General features: G+C 35.0%; 1 protein-coding gene across 2 annotated transcripts in view; it reads right to left on the bottom strand.

Moving 5' to 3' along the window:
• Positions 1-217: 217 nt before the first annotated feature.
• Positions 218-19,209, bottom strand: part of LOC121372715 (serine/threonine-protein phosphatase 6 regulatory subunit 3-like) — a 38,804-nt gene continuing 19,812 nt past the window's right edge. Inside the window, exons 16-26 of one of the 2 annotated variants that reach the window (XM_041499189.1) lie at positions 18,249-18,338; positions 15,293-15,390; positions 13,453-13,513; positions 12,690-12,823; positions 11,076-11,209; positions 10,233-10,407; positions 9,147-9,220; positions 6,876-7,062; positions 6,124-6,249; positions 2,384-2,503; positions 218-553 (exon numbers count right to left, since the gene is read on the bottom strand). In XM_041499189.1, coding sequence (XP_041355123.1) covers positions 478-553; positions 2,384-2,503; positions 6,124-6,249; positions 6,876-7,062; positions 9,147-9,220; positions 10,233-10,407; positions 11,076-11,209; positions 12,690-12,823; positions 13,453-13,513; positions 15,293-15,390; positions 18,249-18,338 — 1,275 coding nt within the window. In that variant the 3' untranslated portion in view covers positions 218-477. The remainder of the gene's footprint in view (positions 554-2,383; positions 2,504-6,123; positions 6,250-6,875; positions 7,063-9,146; positions 9,221-10,232; positions 10,408-11,075; positions 11,210-12,689; positions 12,824-13,452; positions 13,514-15,292; positions 15,391-18,248; positions 18,339-19,209) is intronic. The other variant, XM_041499191.1, reaches the window with a different exon arrangement.

The following is a 19,209-nucleotide window of genomic DNA, read 5'->3' as shown; positions in this document are numbered from 1 at the left end:
TATTCCGATCCCATCTCAAGATCTCCCCTTAGGTTTTGCCTGACCCTAAAATGTCTGGAAAGAGCCCTTATTTTTTCCAACAATAATAAAGGTTAGTGTGTGTGTGTGTGTTTGTGTGTGTGTGTGTAATTGCAAGACATAAATATTGCATCTCTACGAGCGATGAATGGATCTTGCAATACAGGAGAACTAATAAAACAAAAGAAGTTCTGCTGTATTCAGTCTGTGGCCAAGTGGCCACCACATATCACATTTATTACACTATATATGACCTAAGAGTAGATGACGTGTGCCAAAACACTTGCACCGTGTGGGGCACAATCCCTGAATTCCATGGGAGACGTAAACACGTAACCGTCAGACTTGACTTTAAACAGTCAAGTCACGGTGCAGCTTTGTTAGCTTTCATCTTCTGATAAGGCCATATATATTCCAGCAGCTGCCATAGTCTATGTTACGTCTATGCAAGTGCTGTGTTCACACGGGACCGTTCGGCACAGGACTGTCTGTCACTGGTTTCTCATAACTGGCTAAGGTTTCTTTTGCTTGTGAACTGCAAATTATCAAAAGGAAAAAAACAATTGTACATTGAGTAAAAGTATCATAGTCATAAAGAATTAACAAAAAAAAAAAAAAAAAGTTTAAAGTTTGTTTTGTTTAACAAAACCACTAGAGCATATTAATTTATTAATCATCGGCTATTTAATATCAAACATTTGGTAATTTTGAAAATAGTCTTAAGAGAGAAAACCCGCTACATGTTTTCATTAGCAGCAACGGATCTTTTATATGTACCATCCCAGAGACAGGATAGCACACAACATGGCCTTTGTTACACCAGTCGTGGTGGACCAATGGACCCACCGATGGGGATCAATCTCATGAATTAACAAAACCAAGCCAACAAGACACAGACCTGTCAACCCTCCCGGATTCCGCAGGAGTCTCCCGGTATTTGATCAAATCTTTGCGGGAGACAGTTTCTCCTGTTAAATGACATTTTTGTAAGCAAAAAAAAAAAATCGATCCTCTTTTGTCAAAATAACATAAGGGAAGTAACTCTACCTTTTTTTTCTCATTCGGAAAATGTCGACTACTTTCGGTTTCTGAGAATGTAACAGGCCGAATTGTCCCGACTGTTTAACCTTTGCCAAAGTGAGAATTGTGGGATAGCCTATTTATATTGTTAAAAAAGCACATGGAGTTTATAAAATAACGTGTTATTATAATGTTTGTTGTCATCGTAATGGCTAAGAAGCGTGTTGCCGCTAATTCAACAGGCTGTGTATCGACATTCAGTGTTGCATAAAAAAAATATCCAATTTAGTTCTAATAACACCTCTGAATTGTAAAATGTCTTCCTACTGGATTACATAATGCAACTATGACGAATCTGAACTGCCAGACAGCAATACACATGATGCATGTTAAAATCACATGTCACAGCAAGACAACGAAAAGACCAATTAGCTGTATAAACATACTTGTGTCAGTTAATTTTGTATGTTTGTGCAGTAAAATGTTTTTTATAAGGGTACTCTTCAAGAAATTATTTTTGTACAATTAAAAAATGTGTTTGATATTGACATAAAGTTACTCACGGAAATGGGTATAATTCCAGTATATTTCACACGATGTCCGTAATGAGGTTTTACTTATGATGAAGGAAAATTGCATCATTATAATTATTTTAAATAAGTACCACGCCACCGTTCCTCATTATAGTAAAAACTGAATATTAATTTATAAGATTTATATAAATTTGTCTTTGGTACTTAGGTACACTAACCACAAATGATAATCTAACGCAACCTGTAAGGCTGTAAGTGTAATACCGTAAATGTACTAATTAAATTTTTTATTTCTTGTTCATGTTCTTAACATTTTTGGATAAAATATTTTTTTTTTTTTTTTTAATGCCAAGATCTAAAGTTAAGAAGTATATATGACATTATATAGTATTCATATAACTTATTGTAATAATGTTTTTTTTAAATCTTGCGATTTTGGGTTAAATTGTGTGAATTTAAAAAATCTCCTGCTTTTTGACAAAATCTCCTGCTTTTTCAACACACACCTCCTGCTTTCTCTTGACTAAAGGTTGACAGGTCTGACAAGACAATTACATTAGATTAACAAGACATTCAACCCAAATTCAAAAAACACTTTTGGACACATAAGGTATGTAAAAAGGTATGTAAGGTATGTAAAAAGGTTCAGCCGACAAGCAGGCGACGTAACAAAACGTTTATATTTGCCCAATGTTAATTTTAATCCTAACATAAATATGTGAGGAAATGTTGTCAAATTAAAACTCTGAATATAGCTGCAACTTTGAAGATATGTGTCAATATGGTTACTCAAAATGTTTGTCACAGAATACCTTGCTTCCTGAACTTTAGGATTAATATCAAGTGAAGTATCTCCTTCAGCTGGTCCATTCTTCAGGACAATTGCTTCTGCAGGCTGGGTAATCTTTATTAACCCGGAAGACGCTAGAAAGCTGTCAACAGAAAGGAGATAGAAATATGAAGTATGTAACAAATTAAACATTGGGTGAAATTCAGCCTTGACTGGATTACCTCTACTTTAAAAACCACAATGGTTATATAGTACCTCGTCAATAGTTACAGTCCCCCAAATCTGCAACCCCTTTTTTTCTATAAGAAGCATTTTAATTAAATTTTTTACCATCTTACACGTTAGTGTTAAAAACTGTATATGCTGTAAGACAACGAATGAAGGGGAGAATTATACTTGTAAATAGAACTATCACTTTTAGGCCTTCGCCATTTGAAAACAACAGGACAATCCACTTGTATTCCAGGTGAGAAATTTCACATTAAAAAGTAGTTCCACATCATAACCGAAATAATAACAATGCAAAATAATAAAAGGTGGGTGCAAAAATACTTGTTACTTTCCATCTATGAATGAGCATGAGCCTGATTTCAGCAAGGAAGTTTTGTTCAGCATCAATTTGTGATTTGCTATACAAATGTCAGAGATCACTAAACCATTCTAAAACATTAAACAGCAGTCAAATGCAGATAAATGCCCTTAAAAATTAACTTATCCTAACTACCAGTACAGCAAGATATAACCTGATTTATTTAAGGCAATATGAGCCAGGTGATAAAAATGGATGTTTGCACAAACACCAAAGGTGTACAACATGTTAAATTAACTCATCATCTGCCATAACCTATGGGAATTTCTTATTTTATATTTTCTCTCATAAATTGATACCACAATAGCTTGTGCATGGCTATGTAACACAAATTACATGACAGTTTGGTGTTTCTCAAAAGTGATATTACTCTAAAACTAAAACTGCTGTGAAAATGAATGAGTTCAGACCTTCCTTCAAAAACATTTTGGTTAGTGTAACCCAAATCACAGAGAGAACAGAAACTATGAAAGTACGACCAAATTTCTTTTTGAGTGAGGGTAATATCTATAGGTGAGTTGATTGGGTTACAGAAAATAATCCAGTTTCTAAGGATGGCCTAGTGTAAGTGCTGAACAATAAACATATATGAAATCAAAACAACAGAAGCAGCATCTAAATGCTAACACATTACCTAGTGCCTTTAAGTAACAGTTCAGAAACAAATAATGTTTCAAGCATAAAATATTTTTTTGTTTTAAGAAAAATGATGAAAAAACCCAAACCAACAATAGGTTGGGTAGGTCAACAAAAAAAAAAAAAAAAAAAAAAATCATCTCTACAAGTTCACAAAAAATGTATGTACTATTTTCACCTACATAAAAAAGATACATATTTTAAATTTTTTTAACCATTTGAGTCACCTTTTTCTCAAGATAAGAGTCAGGTTCACAAAACTGGACAATGTTTTTTAGGCCAAAGCAACAGCACTTCCTGTTCATTGTTACACACATTAAAAGAAAATAATGCGTTACTTAAATCTCGGTATATCATTTATATCAAAATTTGGTGTTAAACATGTCACAAGACAGAAGAAACCTAAGAAGAATACAAACAAAGTGAGTACAGTAGGTTTTTAGGTAAAATCAACCGGATAAAAAAAACGTGTTTTTTTTACAACTTTTCATCAAAGAACATAGATGGGAACAGTTTTAAGGTGACACTAAAACTCCAAATTCCAGTAAATCCTGCATTTTCATCTCCATTTATTACAAGGCAGCACAAACCATGACCTTTAATATACTATGAGCTGAGGACTAGTTAAAATTAAAAACATCCAACTGGTCTTAGAGCTAAGAACAACACTAAATTCAACAACTATTGCCAGACTTAGGAATACTGCTAATCCATTATTCTTCAGGTCAGAAACAAACATGACAAAAACAAAAGTAAATCTCTACTTAAACTCCAAAAATAGCTAAAATGTTTATCTTTTCAGTAAAAACAACAACAAAACCTAACCCTTTAATATCTTTTCATTCATGCAATATCTGATCTGTGTTCAGTGACATCGAGCAATACTAATATTAAAAACAAACTTGAAAAACATAACATGACATCTGACCTATAAAACGTTTTCCGTTTCAATGGACTAATTTGAACATCTCGTCAGCCGATTGGCTAGAACCTGCCACAATATTCAGGTTGTACTCTTCCAGTCAAGTGATATTGTTTACCATAGGTCAGAGGTCAGGTTATAGGATGAAAAGAATGGAGAAAACTTGAATCACTTTCTCATTTAAAAATACTTAACCCGACCTCGAGGGTTTATACCCTCACCACTTCCAATCCTCCGTTCGATGGGCTCAGGGGAAAGAAGGGAACTTCAGTCAAGTGACAGGAATAGGACGCAGAGGACTCATTGGAAGATTTTAACCATCTGATTAGCTGTTGGGATGTTTGGACCAGACTACGAACATAGGGGAATATGTCATTGTTTGAGGTCAGGTGAAGTAGAAAAGGAATTCATCCACGTGGTCATTCAGTTTAATGCTCTGTCTGGTTGAACTCAGATCAGCTACCCTCGATCCATGCAGGTTTAGTGAAAGCTTAATATCACATGTGCCTGGCTTTAGCTGCCCATAACAAAGTCAAGGCAAAAAAGCAAGAAAACATCCATGCAACCAAGGACATGTTAGCCTGTCTGCCATGACTGAAGCAGTGGTAATGACAACAGACAGACTACCGACTCACTCGAAATTGGCATTTAAGTCATCTTCATCCTGCTGCTTCTTGCTTTGCAACCTAATAATATTAACAACCGGAGAACGTAGCCAACAGAATACTGAACAAGTGAGCAGGCTGATCTTAAAGGTACATGGTCCACTTAAAAACAAGTTTAACACAGTTTTGATGGGACGGTTTGGCACACACCAAAGTTTTGATGATACTGGGGGCCTTTAAAGTACATTTTAAAAATACATGCTAGTAAAATGTAATGATGTGTGGCAATTCAGAATCCTTCAATTGATCATGAATATAAGCAGATTTTGAGTGCAAAGTGCCAGAAAAATTTGAAGGTAATTATAGAATCAGAAACAAATTTCACTCAACTAGATATGAAAGAAATTACTTTTTCAAGCAAATAGGACCAAGTACCTTTAAAAAGCTGGCTTTGTAGAATGAACTGCCAAACGATGGTGGATAAACGTACCATTTAGCTTGGTTTCAGTTAGAATGTGGCAGCTTACTTTTTGGAAGTAAAAGTACAAAAGTCTTTACAGGGTTCTTGTTTTTAGCCATTGAATCTCGATTAGTACCAGCTGTCAACAAACTTTTATCCACCTGATTTCTATCACCACATATTTTCTATGTATTAGTATACATTTCACTGGTTTTGGACCTTTAAAACAAGAACCCAGAGTTTCTATTTATTTATGATTATGGCTGTACGTTGTTACTCTTTTTATATGAGCGAAAAATGAGTACACTGGAGTGAGAATAGTGATTGGTGAACTATCCCTTGCCACATGCGAGCACTCTATAACTAAGCTACAACTTTCTCCTATCATAATAGTGGCTGAACTAAATGACTGCCACATGATCTTGCAACAACAGAAATAGCTATATTCTTCATATATAACTGCTAATATCTCAATGAGTATGACATGAAAAAACAAAGAAACCCCAAAACAATTCCTGTTAACTGTGGTGTAATACTAACAAATACTTACCTATCCCCATCTTTTTCTTGCTTGGGTTTAGCATTATTCTCTATACTAGCTTCGGCAGCTACTGAATCACCGGAAGCTTCAATGACTTCTCTATCGTGTAATAGTGAACAGTTCTCCCTTGGTGGACTGCATATAAACAACATACATGTATTTATTTATATAGTATGTTAAGCAAATAATGTTGGGTTTTATTTTACAGCTTGAATTATGCATGCCAGCATTGCTCTGCATATTCATCTTAATACGGTTGGTTTATTTCACAATGTTCATTAACTACCTATGCATTATACATAGATGTGATAACAATTTAAAAATAAAAAATAAACTATCTTAACCTTCCGACTACTGCAGACGAAATATCTCGCTCTCCCGATGTCATGCCAGTCGACATACTGTACACTGTATATAGTGCATTCCAATTCATATTTCCCTCCGTTTTGCACATAAAACACTCACTGGAAATAAGTTATACAGTTTCCTGTATACATTACTTGATACAATAACTGCTTTAGTTTTCATTTTTTAAAGGAAAATTACCTTGGAATTTTCAAGTTAAACTGATTTTCGGCAAATATTTTTGCTTGACAACAATGGTGGCATCGATAGCCGATTGTGACAGCCAATTTGATAATAAATTTGATGTTTTGTGGCTGTATAGAATGACATCCCAGCTGGAAAATTACATCGGTTATTGGGTGCTGTACTAAGTTAAGAGGCTGTAGGAACTGAATTCGTGCCATTACAAAACTGACCTCGATGATGGCAACGGTGGTGCAGATTCCTGAGACAAATCTTCTTGTGTCAGTGACGGCGCGTCGTCTTGTTTCTCCGCAACAACGTCGGCTTGCGGCGGTGTTGGTTTTACCTCATCTACAGCAGCAGCAGCAGGTGGTGATGACTTCACATCTGGATCAGCATCAGCAGAAGCATTCTTCACAACTGAAAATGATACATTTACTAATATTTAATTACTGAATAAAACGCTACACCCACAAATTTTAACAGTTAAAAATACCTTAATATTAGGGTCTGATTCATTGGCCTGAAGATGTGCAGTTAAAAAAATAACAAAAATACCCCCACATGCTGAACTACATTGGACAAAATATTTGCAAATATTTGTAGAGCATTTAAAGGCAAAGGGTTACTGAGTATTTAAGACAAAAATATACTGAACAAAATAAGAAACTTCCGCTAACTTTGCTTGAACATAACTTGATGAAAACAAACCGGGGGAATAATTGTTATATATGCGTTTAAAGAGTGTTCCATGATGCATCGTTTGGTGCAAAAATCATGGCCATAGGTTAACAGAAACTGGGAGAAATTTTGACCAAGTGTGGTAGGGGTTAAAAAAAAAAAAAAAACCCCACTTAATAACGGGTATGGCCACCTCTTGAATTGACCACTGCAGTGCATCGCAGGCGCATAGAATTGACTAAAGTGTTGATTTCTGCCTATGGAATATTGTTCCATTCCTGAATGAGCGCTTGACAAAGTTCGTTGACGTTAGCGGGTGGGTTGGGACGACGCTTCAATCGTCTGTCCAGACTATCCCAGACATGCTCGATGGGGTTGAGATCAGGACTTTTAGCGGGCCAGTCATCAATGAAATCAATGTTATTTGTCCTAAGTAAATTTACAGTGTCTCTAGCTGTATGAGAGGTGGCATTATCATGCTGAAAAATCGAGATGTTAGCGTTGTTATGGAACAGAGGAATGACGTGATGTCTTCGCGGTTACGTTGAGCATTTAAATTGCCATCAATGACGACTAGTAGTAAACGATAACCATGGGCAATGGCTGCCCAGACCATGACACAACCCACACCCCCGAAACGATCTCGTTCAAGAACACAACAGTCAGCATAGCGTTCATTTCTCCTACGGTAGACGCGCACCCTGCCATCACCACGTTGTAAAGAAAATCTGGATTTATCTGGAAAAAAACCTGGTATTCCAGCGTCGCTGTATCCAACGAGAGTGTACACGTGCCCAATTAAGACGATGACATTGCGCTATAACGCATCCGACGTAAGGACGTCGTGCATGTAAACCCTTCTCCCGCAGACGATTACGAACAGTTTGCCCACTGATTCGGTTATTATGAAGCCCAGGTGTGTTAGCAGCAGTAGCAGTGGCAGTTTGGAATCGATTGCGCAAATGCGTGTTCATGATATAGCAGTCTTGACCACGCGTTGTAACACGCGGACGTCCACGACGTGGCAAGTCGTTGGTACTTCCTGTCGATCGAAATCTTACGCGAAGATTTCGTATCGCTCGACTAGAACTCCCAACATGCCTTGCAACGTCTTCTGTTGACATGCCAGCATCAAGCATGCCAATCGCCCGTTCGCGTAAATTATTGGGTATTCTTGGCATACTAAAAATGCTACAATGTAAAAAACTTTAATTTTTTTTTTTTACAAATTTTGAACCGTTTTCGTTAACTTGACAATAATGTCATTAAGACAAGTAAAACAAATTGACCGAATACTACACGGGACATGTCGAACCATGCATGCACGTGCAAATTGAATTTCACGTTGTCGACGATTAACAGTGCAAAAATAATCGATAAAATTCATAAATCCTGATAATACAGCTCAATACACAATGAATTCTTTAACACAACAAATACTATATGTACAAATCGTAAGTTTCTTTTTTTGTTCAGTATATATATTAAAGAGTTTCTGGGTAGTACTATCATGCAGAATTCCGAAGGATTTTTATCTTTGATGAACACTCATACCTAGGAGTTAAAAAACCCCGCTTATATTATCAATCACATATTGTTTGTTTACATTTCACTGAATATTCAGCAATTTCCACATTCCATTCTATTACTTATATACTAATGTTTTACTTTTTCAGCTGGTTACTGGTAATTATGATTTTATGACCAACTGCTAATTTTCCCAACAAAATGAGTTAAACTACTACTATTTTTTTTAGCTTAACTACTGTACTTACAAACTAATAAAACTGGAAGGAGGGGCATAAGATAAAAACAAAACTAACCATAAGCACTACTTCTTGTATTTTCTGTTGTATCCATAGCAACAGGAGAACTACTTCGTGGACCTTGTTTCGTCCTGTGGAAATAATCATCACAATAACCTTTACAACAGACTGTTCAAATTATTCTGCTATTAACACTTCGAACTGTACTGGCAACATAGTAAAGATAATATACAATTTCCCATCTATTTTGTAAAATCCATTAAAATTTTTATTTATTCTAAACAGTTGATGAAATATGGTTCTTTCTGCAGTATAAAAGTAAGTACAAGAAAGTAGAAGAAAGGTGTTAAACTGAAAACATCGATTTTCATCCCATATAATTATTTTTCAAATAATTCTAAAATTGCCATCCGAAGCTGTAATTGTATTTGCATGCAATGTTTGACGTTCCTGCATGAATTTGGAAGGAAGACTTCAGATCTTGTTGTGAAGAAAAGGGAGTGGCCGATTGCTCCTCGAAATTATGGGGAGTTAAAATATTGAGCACTGATGTACTATTTTTGAAAACTGCAGATGCTAAGGGGAGCTAACACTTATTCTCCGTGTGACAGCTCCCCTTAAACAGTGAGGTCTGGGAAGACATGGCCCGGACAAGTATTTTCTTTCATGTGCAGTAATCCGCAATAATTAGGTCATAGTAACATAGTATGCAACACATCATCATTCCAAATTGCACTTGCACACATATTTGATGATCCTATATGAATTGATAAGATACAAGAATTTATTTTAGTGTGCAGTACACTGAAAATTAGTTCACAGTGTCACAAAATTGTAATGTGAAACAACCTCATCACATGTTTTTCTATTGATTTTTCAGTAATCTGTAAAAAGTAGGTCACAGTGACCTAGTAATGGTATATGACACATTACTATCCCAAGTTATAATTGCAGGCAAGGCTTGATAATTAATCCTTTATGAATTGTTAAGGAAAACAAGGCATGGACAAGGATAGACTTTAATGGTACATGGCACATTGCCAACCTAAGACTGTTCCTGCATTTGAGGTTTGATGGTCCTGCAAGAATCGGTATCCCAGAAACGTTAACAGATGGATGTATAAAAAGCCTGTTTAATATTACTTTTCGAAGTCGACCGTTGCCACAGACGTAAACTTGCTGAAGTCTGCCCAGTTTTCCTCGGTTGTCTCTGGTGTTTCCAGTGCTGCACCTTGATCAGCTTCCCACGGAATCACAGTCTCCATCGTTTCTGATGACGCTTCCATAGGAACCTCATCAAACTGAGCTGTCCAGTTGCCTACAAACAAACAAGTATTCTCAGCGCACAGACAAGAATGTGTTAAGTATGTAACATTATCAACTAAGAGTTTTATTACAAACCCATTTAATCTTACTACAGTAATAAAGATAATTCTGACCGTACCATAAAAAAAATATTTTACTGCAAGTGTGATACAAAATCTCACGTGTAGTAAGCGTTCAACCGAAATTATGTCATATTCCTAGTCAGGACGTTCAGTGTTCCATCAAATCCATAAAATTCAACCAACTTTCCAGACAAATTAAGTTGTCATTTGTTAAATCACCATAATTGTTAGTATTAAATACAACTACCTCACAATATTTTAACCTGTGATATATGTATCACGATACCTGATTCACTGTTTCCCCCAGTAAAATGATAAAAGTGAAACACTGATTAAACAAATTTAATGTGGAAACATCACACCATAGGTCTACTGACATAAGCAGGAACATATTCTCTGTTCACTTCACTATTCTTTCTTGAAGTAAATAACTTGTCAATAAGTACATCTCAGTATAAATTGGTGTTGGTAAATGAATACGTTATTAATATAGAGAATCGATATATAGTCAAAATGTAAGTGTATCGTGAATTGTATCGTCAGCAGTAGTACCATGATACATCAATGCATCGTGGCTACACTAGTGTTTAATGCTCACCTTCATTAGCATCGATATCCATCTTCTCGGCTGATGGCTGCTGTTTTATCACACGCGGTGAGTTGAGCTCCTCCTCACTGTCCGTGCTGTCTTCATCACTACTATTGGCTCGCACTGTCTCCGCAGTCAATCGACTAAAAAACATAAAACAATCAACTTCATAGTTACTTTAATTTGAAAATTCACTGTTGAAATCAAAAGTATAAGCCTAAATATTGTTTTTCAAGGTTTTTTTTTAATAAGGTGGCCCTTCAAAACTCAATTTTCATTAAATTATACAAGAATTCATTTGGACTCCTTCAACTTTATGTTACACGAGAATCCAATTAATTTTATTTACAATGAACAAAGTTATTAACTAATTCAGAATGTACATAGTCATGACTATCTGGACATAGAAATTACATTTTCTAATAAACACTGGATGTTGGACTAGATACTTGTTTACTTATTAAAACTTATGTTACAAGAATCTAATTGGATCTTCATTTACAAGGTTGTTATGGAAATCCAATTCCCCGGTTCCAATTGAAATATCAGCCCTAAAATATAAACAGAATGCACCAATTTTATTTATACATCTCATTTGTACATTTAAAAATGTAGCTCAATAAAAAAAAAAGTGAACTCGAGACGCGACGAGTTTCAGGATTATCAACTAATACCAGACTTGGTAAATCAAGGCTGTGGTATTGGTAAGCGCATGTAAAAGGTTCCTTGCTGCTTTTAAGGAAGGAGTAGCCTGTGTAGCAGTTGCAGTCCCCACTCGTCGAAATAACAGTATGTTAACCTTCTGACTACTGCAGGCGAGATATCTCGCCCGACGTCACGTCAGTCGATATACTGTACACTGTATACAGTGCATTCCCCAATTCATATTTCCCGCCGTTTTGCACACGACACTCACTGGAAACGGAAATATAATAAATGAAATTTATTTTTTTTCAAAATGGTGGCTTTTGTTTTGATTTTTGCAATTGAAAATACCTTGAAATTTTGAGTTCAAAAAGTGGTTTTCGGCAAGTATTTTCGCTTGACAACAATGGCGGCACGTCGCGGTAATTTTCAGGGATCGATAGCTGATTGTAACAGCTAATTTAATAATAAATTTGATCGTTTTACCAACAACGAAAATTACCAAATATTGCAATATGAATCGTAGTTCGAGTTTTAAACAAAATTCTGGTCAGAAAACCACTGTTATCAGGAATAATGGACATAAATACTGGACAGCTGGCCACAAATGCCCGTAAGTAAACGCAACTTTTTCGATTTTTTGCCTAATTTTAATCACCATTAGCTGATCTAAAACAATAAAAATTACAAAAAAAGACACGAAAATAATACTTACCGATTCATATATGAACTTTATTTCATGTATTTATGAAACATTTAAGTGAATATATGTGAGTAAAAATTATAAACTTGTACCCACTCAACGTGGTTTTTGTTCAAAATTAATCCAGTAGTCTAAAGGTTAAACACAAACAGCCAGAGTTTAACAGGTGTGCTGAGGTGTTGTTAACAAAATATTATTGTTCTTTCAATTCATTATTCTGATATGTTTACGTCGTAGTGGATTCAGCTGCATGCTAATTAAGTATTAAAACACACCTGGGACGATTGTGCTGAGGACTCTTGTCAAATGTAATTGGTTTCTCCTCCCAGATATCTTCATCGCTATCATTGTCGTCAAATTGATGGATCTTTTCATTGCAGGCCTGTTCAAACATCGACGAATTAGAATGCTGTGAAGAAAAAAGAAGAAAAGTGTTCACATTTGCAGGCATTAAATAAGTGGAGAAAGACAGTTCAAATAAGCATATGTCAAGTTCATGTAAGAAAGTTGAGAACGGCACTTTGTTTTTGTTAACATTCTGAAGCAAACAATAGTATTGCCTCAATTTCGTTTCTGTATGAAATTCTGCACTTAATTTTTGTAAAATCTCACCTATATGGCTGTGCACATACATGCAAGCTGTTAGTAGTCCATTTTTAAATGCAACAACTTTTGATGACATGCAATTAAAAATTAAAGGTACATCTTCAGGATACACAAGATAAAACATAAAAATATCAATATAATGAGAACTGCAAAACTGTAGTAACTGAAAGATGCAATGTAATAAATTTTGTTTTCTCTTAGTATGTTGACTTACAATGATTATTTTATAACCTATTTGCATCTAAAAATTGGGATTTCTAAAAACAAAAATTGAAGGGGGAAAAAGCTGCTTTTAACGGAACATTTCAGCCAAAGATTAACACAATATATCCCATACCACTGGAATGTTTTTCTGTCTTGATCCAAGTTGTATAAGTTAGGAAATGACATTGTACGTAGTCATATTAACAATTAACTTGGAAGAGTACTCACAGTTTCTTCATTTGCCGGAATGTTGAAATCTATGCTTGATATTCTTTCAGTGAATGGTGCACTGTTAATTAGAAAAGATAGTATATATTCAAAATAATTGGCATACAATACTGCAAAATGTCAGTAAAAGCAATAAAACATTAAGAATACACTTATCATAATTATTTAAGTGATTATGTGTAATAATATACCACAAATGTTGTAATAGTATACAATACATCATGAATGTAAAAAGTTTATTTTAATTATTTGCATTTGGTGTTATCAGTCGTGTCTTTGTCCATTCTTGGACATGTTATAAAACCGGACCTTCTGTTCCAACATTCCATTCAGATTAAATGTAGTCTTAAATATTCAAATTACACCCCAATGTGTATCCTTGCAATAATTAACAACTTGCCCATAATAATTCAGTCATTCAAATTCTGGTACACTGTCAATGTAAAGTTGCCACTGGAAGTATTTTGGCTGATTATTATGAATGCATCTAAACATAGTTGAAAAAAACCCCCAAAAACCCAACCTGAAACTGAATACCCAAATAGTACACCATTATCAAAACAGTATTCAAATGCAACACCCATGTCAATCCAAAAGTGACTTACACTTGGTGTAACAACCGAAGCATCTAGATAAAATTCAGGTGCCTTGCATTATTTCAGCCAAGAGGCTCTGGAGTGCTGTGGGTCTTGGTGATAAAAACACAGAAGAGAAGCTGAAGTATGCATTTCACCACTTTTCTGAACAGTTTGAGACAGTTTAAAGTTGTGTATTTGCTGGGTCTATTTTAGGGTGGGGGTTTTTAATGGGTCACCATCAAACCAGTAGTTACATATTTTACCGTGTCCCATAAGCATTTTTAACCGCAGTTGACAAACATGCTTGTATATCCTACACCCCTTTATAAGCAAACAAAGTGCTACAATAATCAATTTACAATACTTCTCCACCCATGTGATAACATTCTGCTATTTGCTCAACTACACTAAAACTCCAACTCACCCCAACCACAGACTACAAACTACCATAAAATATGTTTTAAAAATAAAAAAGTATTAATTTAAAAATCAACTTTTAACCAAAACATCAGAAAAATGCTGACCAGGCTAAATAGTTATGCTGGGTTTAAGCTGTGATTCACAAAATCACCAAAATTTAAACTGAAGTGGAATTTGGTGAATATTCATTATTAAGTCCCCAAACATTTATTTCAAAGATCAAAGTTAACATTTGTTTTGTTTAACGACTCCACTAGAGTACATTGATTAATTAAAAATGTTGGATGTCAAACATCTGGTAACTCTGACAGTCTTAGAGAGGTTGACTATAAATCTACTTTTGACATGTAGTCTCCTTTAGAAAAAATGCAAATGAAATGTATTAAATGTCATACTTTCTTAATTGATACACAGTAGAGATGTAGGGACTGAATGGGTACTAGTTTTCCTGAAGGTGTGAAGATCGGTTATTTGCTGCACCTTATTGCTGTTGTTAAAATATTCCCTTTATATAATAGTAAACATTTAATGTGGCTGTTTAATACAGATATTCTAGCAAGTTGGGATCCGATTTAGGTGGTCGCTGGCTGCGTTAGACAGGTGATCGCTTATTACAGGTGCATTTACATTATAAATCATTTGGGAGGGAAAAAAGTGGCCACTTAAGGCAGGTGACTGCCGATTTCAGGTGGCCGCTAGGACAGGATTGACTGTATATACATATTTTTTTTTTTGCAGCTCAAACCATAAATATGTATTGTGAAATACTTACTCTTAAACCATGAATATGTATTGTGAAATACTTATTCTTAAACCATGACTATGTATTGTGAAATACTTACTCGATCTTGTCTTCCTGCTCTGCGAACTCGTCTTCGTTAAAGCCGAACTGGTCGATGAAGTTGCTTGTCATCTGTTGCAGCTGGTAATCAGAGAAGGCCTGATGAATAAACCAGGCAGTCACCATGTCAACAGCAAATAAAGACCGACCGTCGCGGGGCAGCCTCTAATAATTGCTAAGGCATAGCGTCTCTACGGCTCAACCGAGTAATAAGTACTACAGCACAGAATAAACACTGCCCACAGATATTAACTTACTATAGCACATCAATGGCTCAATGCAGCAGTAATATCTACGAAGCAATAATTACTAAAGAGTAGCACAAAGACTGCTAAAGACATCACTATAGCTCAATAGGTCAATTAATCATTAAGTCGCAGATGCTAGTTTCTAAACACCACTACATATTTGTTTTACTAATAGAGCCAGTTTTGGTAACTGAAATTAGACATTACTTACATTTTATTATTTAAAGTTTGTTCGTTTGATGACACCACTAGTGCATACCTGATTTGATTAATCATCGGTTATTGGATTTCAAACATTTGGTAATTTTGACATATAGTCTTAGAGAGGAAACCTGCTACTTTTTGTTTCCATTAGTAGCAAAGGATCTTTTATATGGACCATCCCAGACAGGATAGCACATACCAGTTGTCGTGCACTGGCTTTAAAGAGAAATGAACCATATTTTCTAAAAGCATACTGTATCTTGAGCAGCCTTTTGGACTGTAGCACATCTCTCTGGCTCTAATTACTGAAAGCAGCCCAGTGACTAAGGTGTCATAGAATCAATCACCCTCAAATGTATATCAAAGATCTTTGTACTTGCTGTTGTTTGTGGAAAAAAGCTCATAAAAAACAGCTCTTTCAGCTATTTCGTAGGAGTAGCTTATGAAAAGACAGCATTCCAGTGTCAGTTTTGCAATATCATGTAAAATACCAAAATAACCATAATTTAAAATGTGTTGTGGTCATCAAACATTTTCTGGCTGTTGCTATGGGTTTATTTATTACTTCATTTGCCACATCATCAGAGCTTTACTGTACCAATTCTGAAAGCTCAGGTCTGAAAGAGGTGTACAAAACCACTACACAAGCCATGTCAAGTGGAATACAAGATTCCTTACAATCCCTCAGTTATTTTCACAATCATTGCACTAAATGAAGTGACAATTACTCACTCTGAAATGTCATCAATATTCGATTTTACAAAATTAAATCACTAGTAATGTAAAATACTTTTTTTTTTTTAGTGTTACTTCATGACTAATCCACTTTCTTAGGGCCTTCCATAATTTTCAACATTTTCACGAGCGTACAAACCGTACGCGGGGATTAACCTTCTGAGTACTGCAGGCGAGATATCTCGCCCAATGCCACGTCAGTCGACATACTGTATACGGTGCATTCCCCAATTCATATTTCCCGCCGTTTTGCACACGACACTCACCGGAAATGGAAATATAATGAAAGAAATTTTTTTTCTTCTTCAAAATGGTGGCTTTTGTTTTGATTTTTTTCAATTGAAAATACCTTGGAATTTTGAGTTCAAAAAGTGGTTTTCGGCAAGTATTTTCGCTTGACAACAATGGCGGCACGTCGCAGTCATTTTCAGGGATCGATAGCTGATTGTGACAGCTAATTTGATAATAAATTTGATCATTTTACCAGCAACGAAAATGACAAAATATTGCAATATGAATCGTAGTTCGGGTTTAAAAAAAAATTCTGGTCAGAAAACCAGTTATCGGGAATAATGGACATAAATACTGGACAGCTGGCCACAAATGCCCGTAAGTAAACGGAACTTTTTCGATTTTTTGTCTAATTTTAATCACCATTAGCGGATCTAAAAATAATAAAAATTACCAAAAAACCCCACAGAAATAATACTTACCGATTCATATATGAACTTTATTTCATGTATTTATAAAACATTTAAGTGAATATATGAGAGTAAAAATTATAAACTTGTACCCACTCAACGTGGCTTTTGTTAAAAATTAATCCAGTAGTCTAAAAGTTAAGACTGGACTATGTCCCACCCCTTTTTATGATGAATGCAATACTAAATTTACCACATATGAATCGTAGTTCTGTTTTTAAAAAAAATTCTGTTCAGAAAACCACTGTTATCAGGAATAATGGACATAAATACTGGACAGCTGGCCACAAATGCCCGTAAGTAAACAAAACTTTTTAGATTTTTTGCCTAATTTTAATCACCATTAGCTGATCTAAAAAAAATAAAAATTACAAAAAACCCACAAAAATAATACTTACCGATTCATATATGAACTTTATTTCATGTATTTATACAACATTTAAGTGAATATATGTGAGTAAAAATTATAAACTTGTACCCACTCAACGTGGTTTTTGTTCAAAATTAATCCAGTAGTCTAAAGGTTAAGGGGCCAGCGTACACTTTTTTTGAAAATGAAGTGGTCAAAAGTGTACTCTTTGTATGTTGAAAATGATGCACGGTCCCTTAATCAATCCAAAATTTAATCAGTATTGTTTTATAAAATTAAATTAAATTCTTATTTCTACATAGCTATAAAATGTGAATATTTTCCATTAAAAAGTGTCATTAGCTAACAGCTAAATGAAAGCAAAGCGTAAATAATAAACATCAATAATAGCACATGTGATATTTTCCAATGAAGGTTAACATTGATAAAGTAATTATCTAGCTACTCAATTCCTCAAGGGCTTAAATTAATTGAAACTTTGTTATCAAACTACTAAAATTTTAACATAATATATTAAGGAATTTCCAAATAGCAATTTAATAATACAGACGAGCACAACACTAACAATGTATTAGCAATAGAAGATTTTTCCTTTTTTAATTATATGAAATGTAACTATTATTTTGAATACCTATATTACAAACACTTAACTCTCAATGAAAGGATAGGAAAAATCTGTACAAGTAAAAAGATCAGTACCTGTTGCATTGCTGTGTCCTGAGGGAAGGGAATGTCTTTAAAATCGGCATCATCATCCTCACTGCTAGAAACCAATGGGTGACCTTTCATCTACAATTAAATATTAAACTATACAATGTGAGGAAAAGGAAGAAATGTTTTAGTTAATGACACACTCAACACATTTTATTTACGGTTATATGGCATCAAACATAATATGGTTAAGGACAACATAGGTATTGAGAGAGAAAAACCGCTGTCGGCACTTCATAGGCTACTCTTTTCGATTAGTAGCAAGGGTTCTTTTATTTGCACCATCCCACAGACAGGGTAGTACATACCACAGCTTTTAATGTACCAGTCTTGGTGCACTGACTGGAACAAAAAATAGCCAAATCGGCCACCGACGAGGATCGATCCCAAAACCAATCACGCATCGAGCGAATGCTTTACCACTGGGCTACGTCACATCCCTACAATGTGAGGAATAATTTTGGCTATCAATGTAGCATATTTTACTATTATTTATAAGAAGGCATTTATACAGGCTGGTAACCAATCCACTTCATTTATTGAACATTTAAATTCAACATGAATTAAATTTAAGCAGGGCAACGCCCCAGTATTTGACCACTTAAGAGAGAAAGGATTATAACATGTTCGTTTTATTGGCATTTGCTAATATTAGTTTTTCTTCGTATATACTTATTGGCAATGTTATTCATGAAATAGACCCAAGTTTTGTTCATGCAGTATATGCCGACTAGAGTAGGTTTGAGTGCCATAACGAACAGTATGCAGTGTTCGACCAGATGACCCAGTATTCGACCACTTTCTATTTAACTAATAAAAGTAAACTTTGAAGTTTATTTTATAGTAAATGCAACATATCAAACAATTAAATCCAAACACTGTTAATTTTAACAACTGTAACACATATTCATGCATTCACGCACATGCTTGTATACACATTGACACACGC

Source organism: Gigantopelta aegis, chromosome 4, assembly GCF_016097555.1.
Source record: "Gigantopelta aegis isolate Gae_Host chromosome 4, Gae_host_genome, whole genome shotgun sequence".
In the NCBI taxonomy this organism is placed as follows: Eukaryota; Metazoa; Mollusca; class Gastropoda; order Neomphalida; family Peltospiridae; genus Gigantopelta; species Gigantopelta aegis.
Note: the sequence above shows the minus strand (reverse complement) of the source record. Positions and strands in the feature narration are given on the sequence as shown.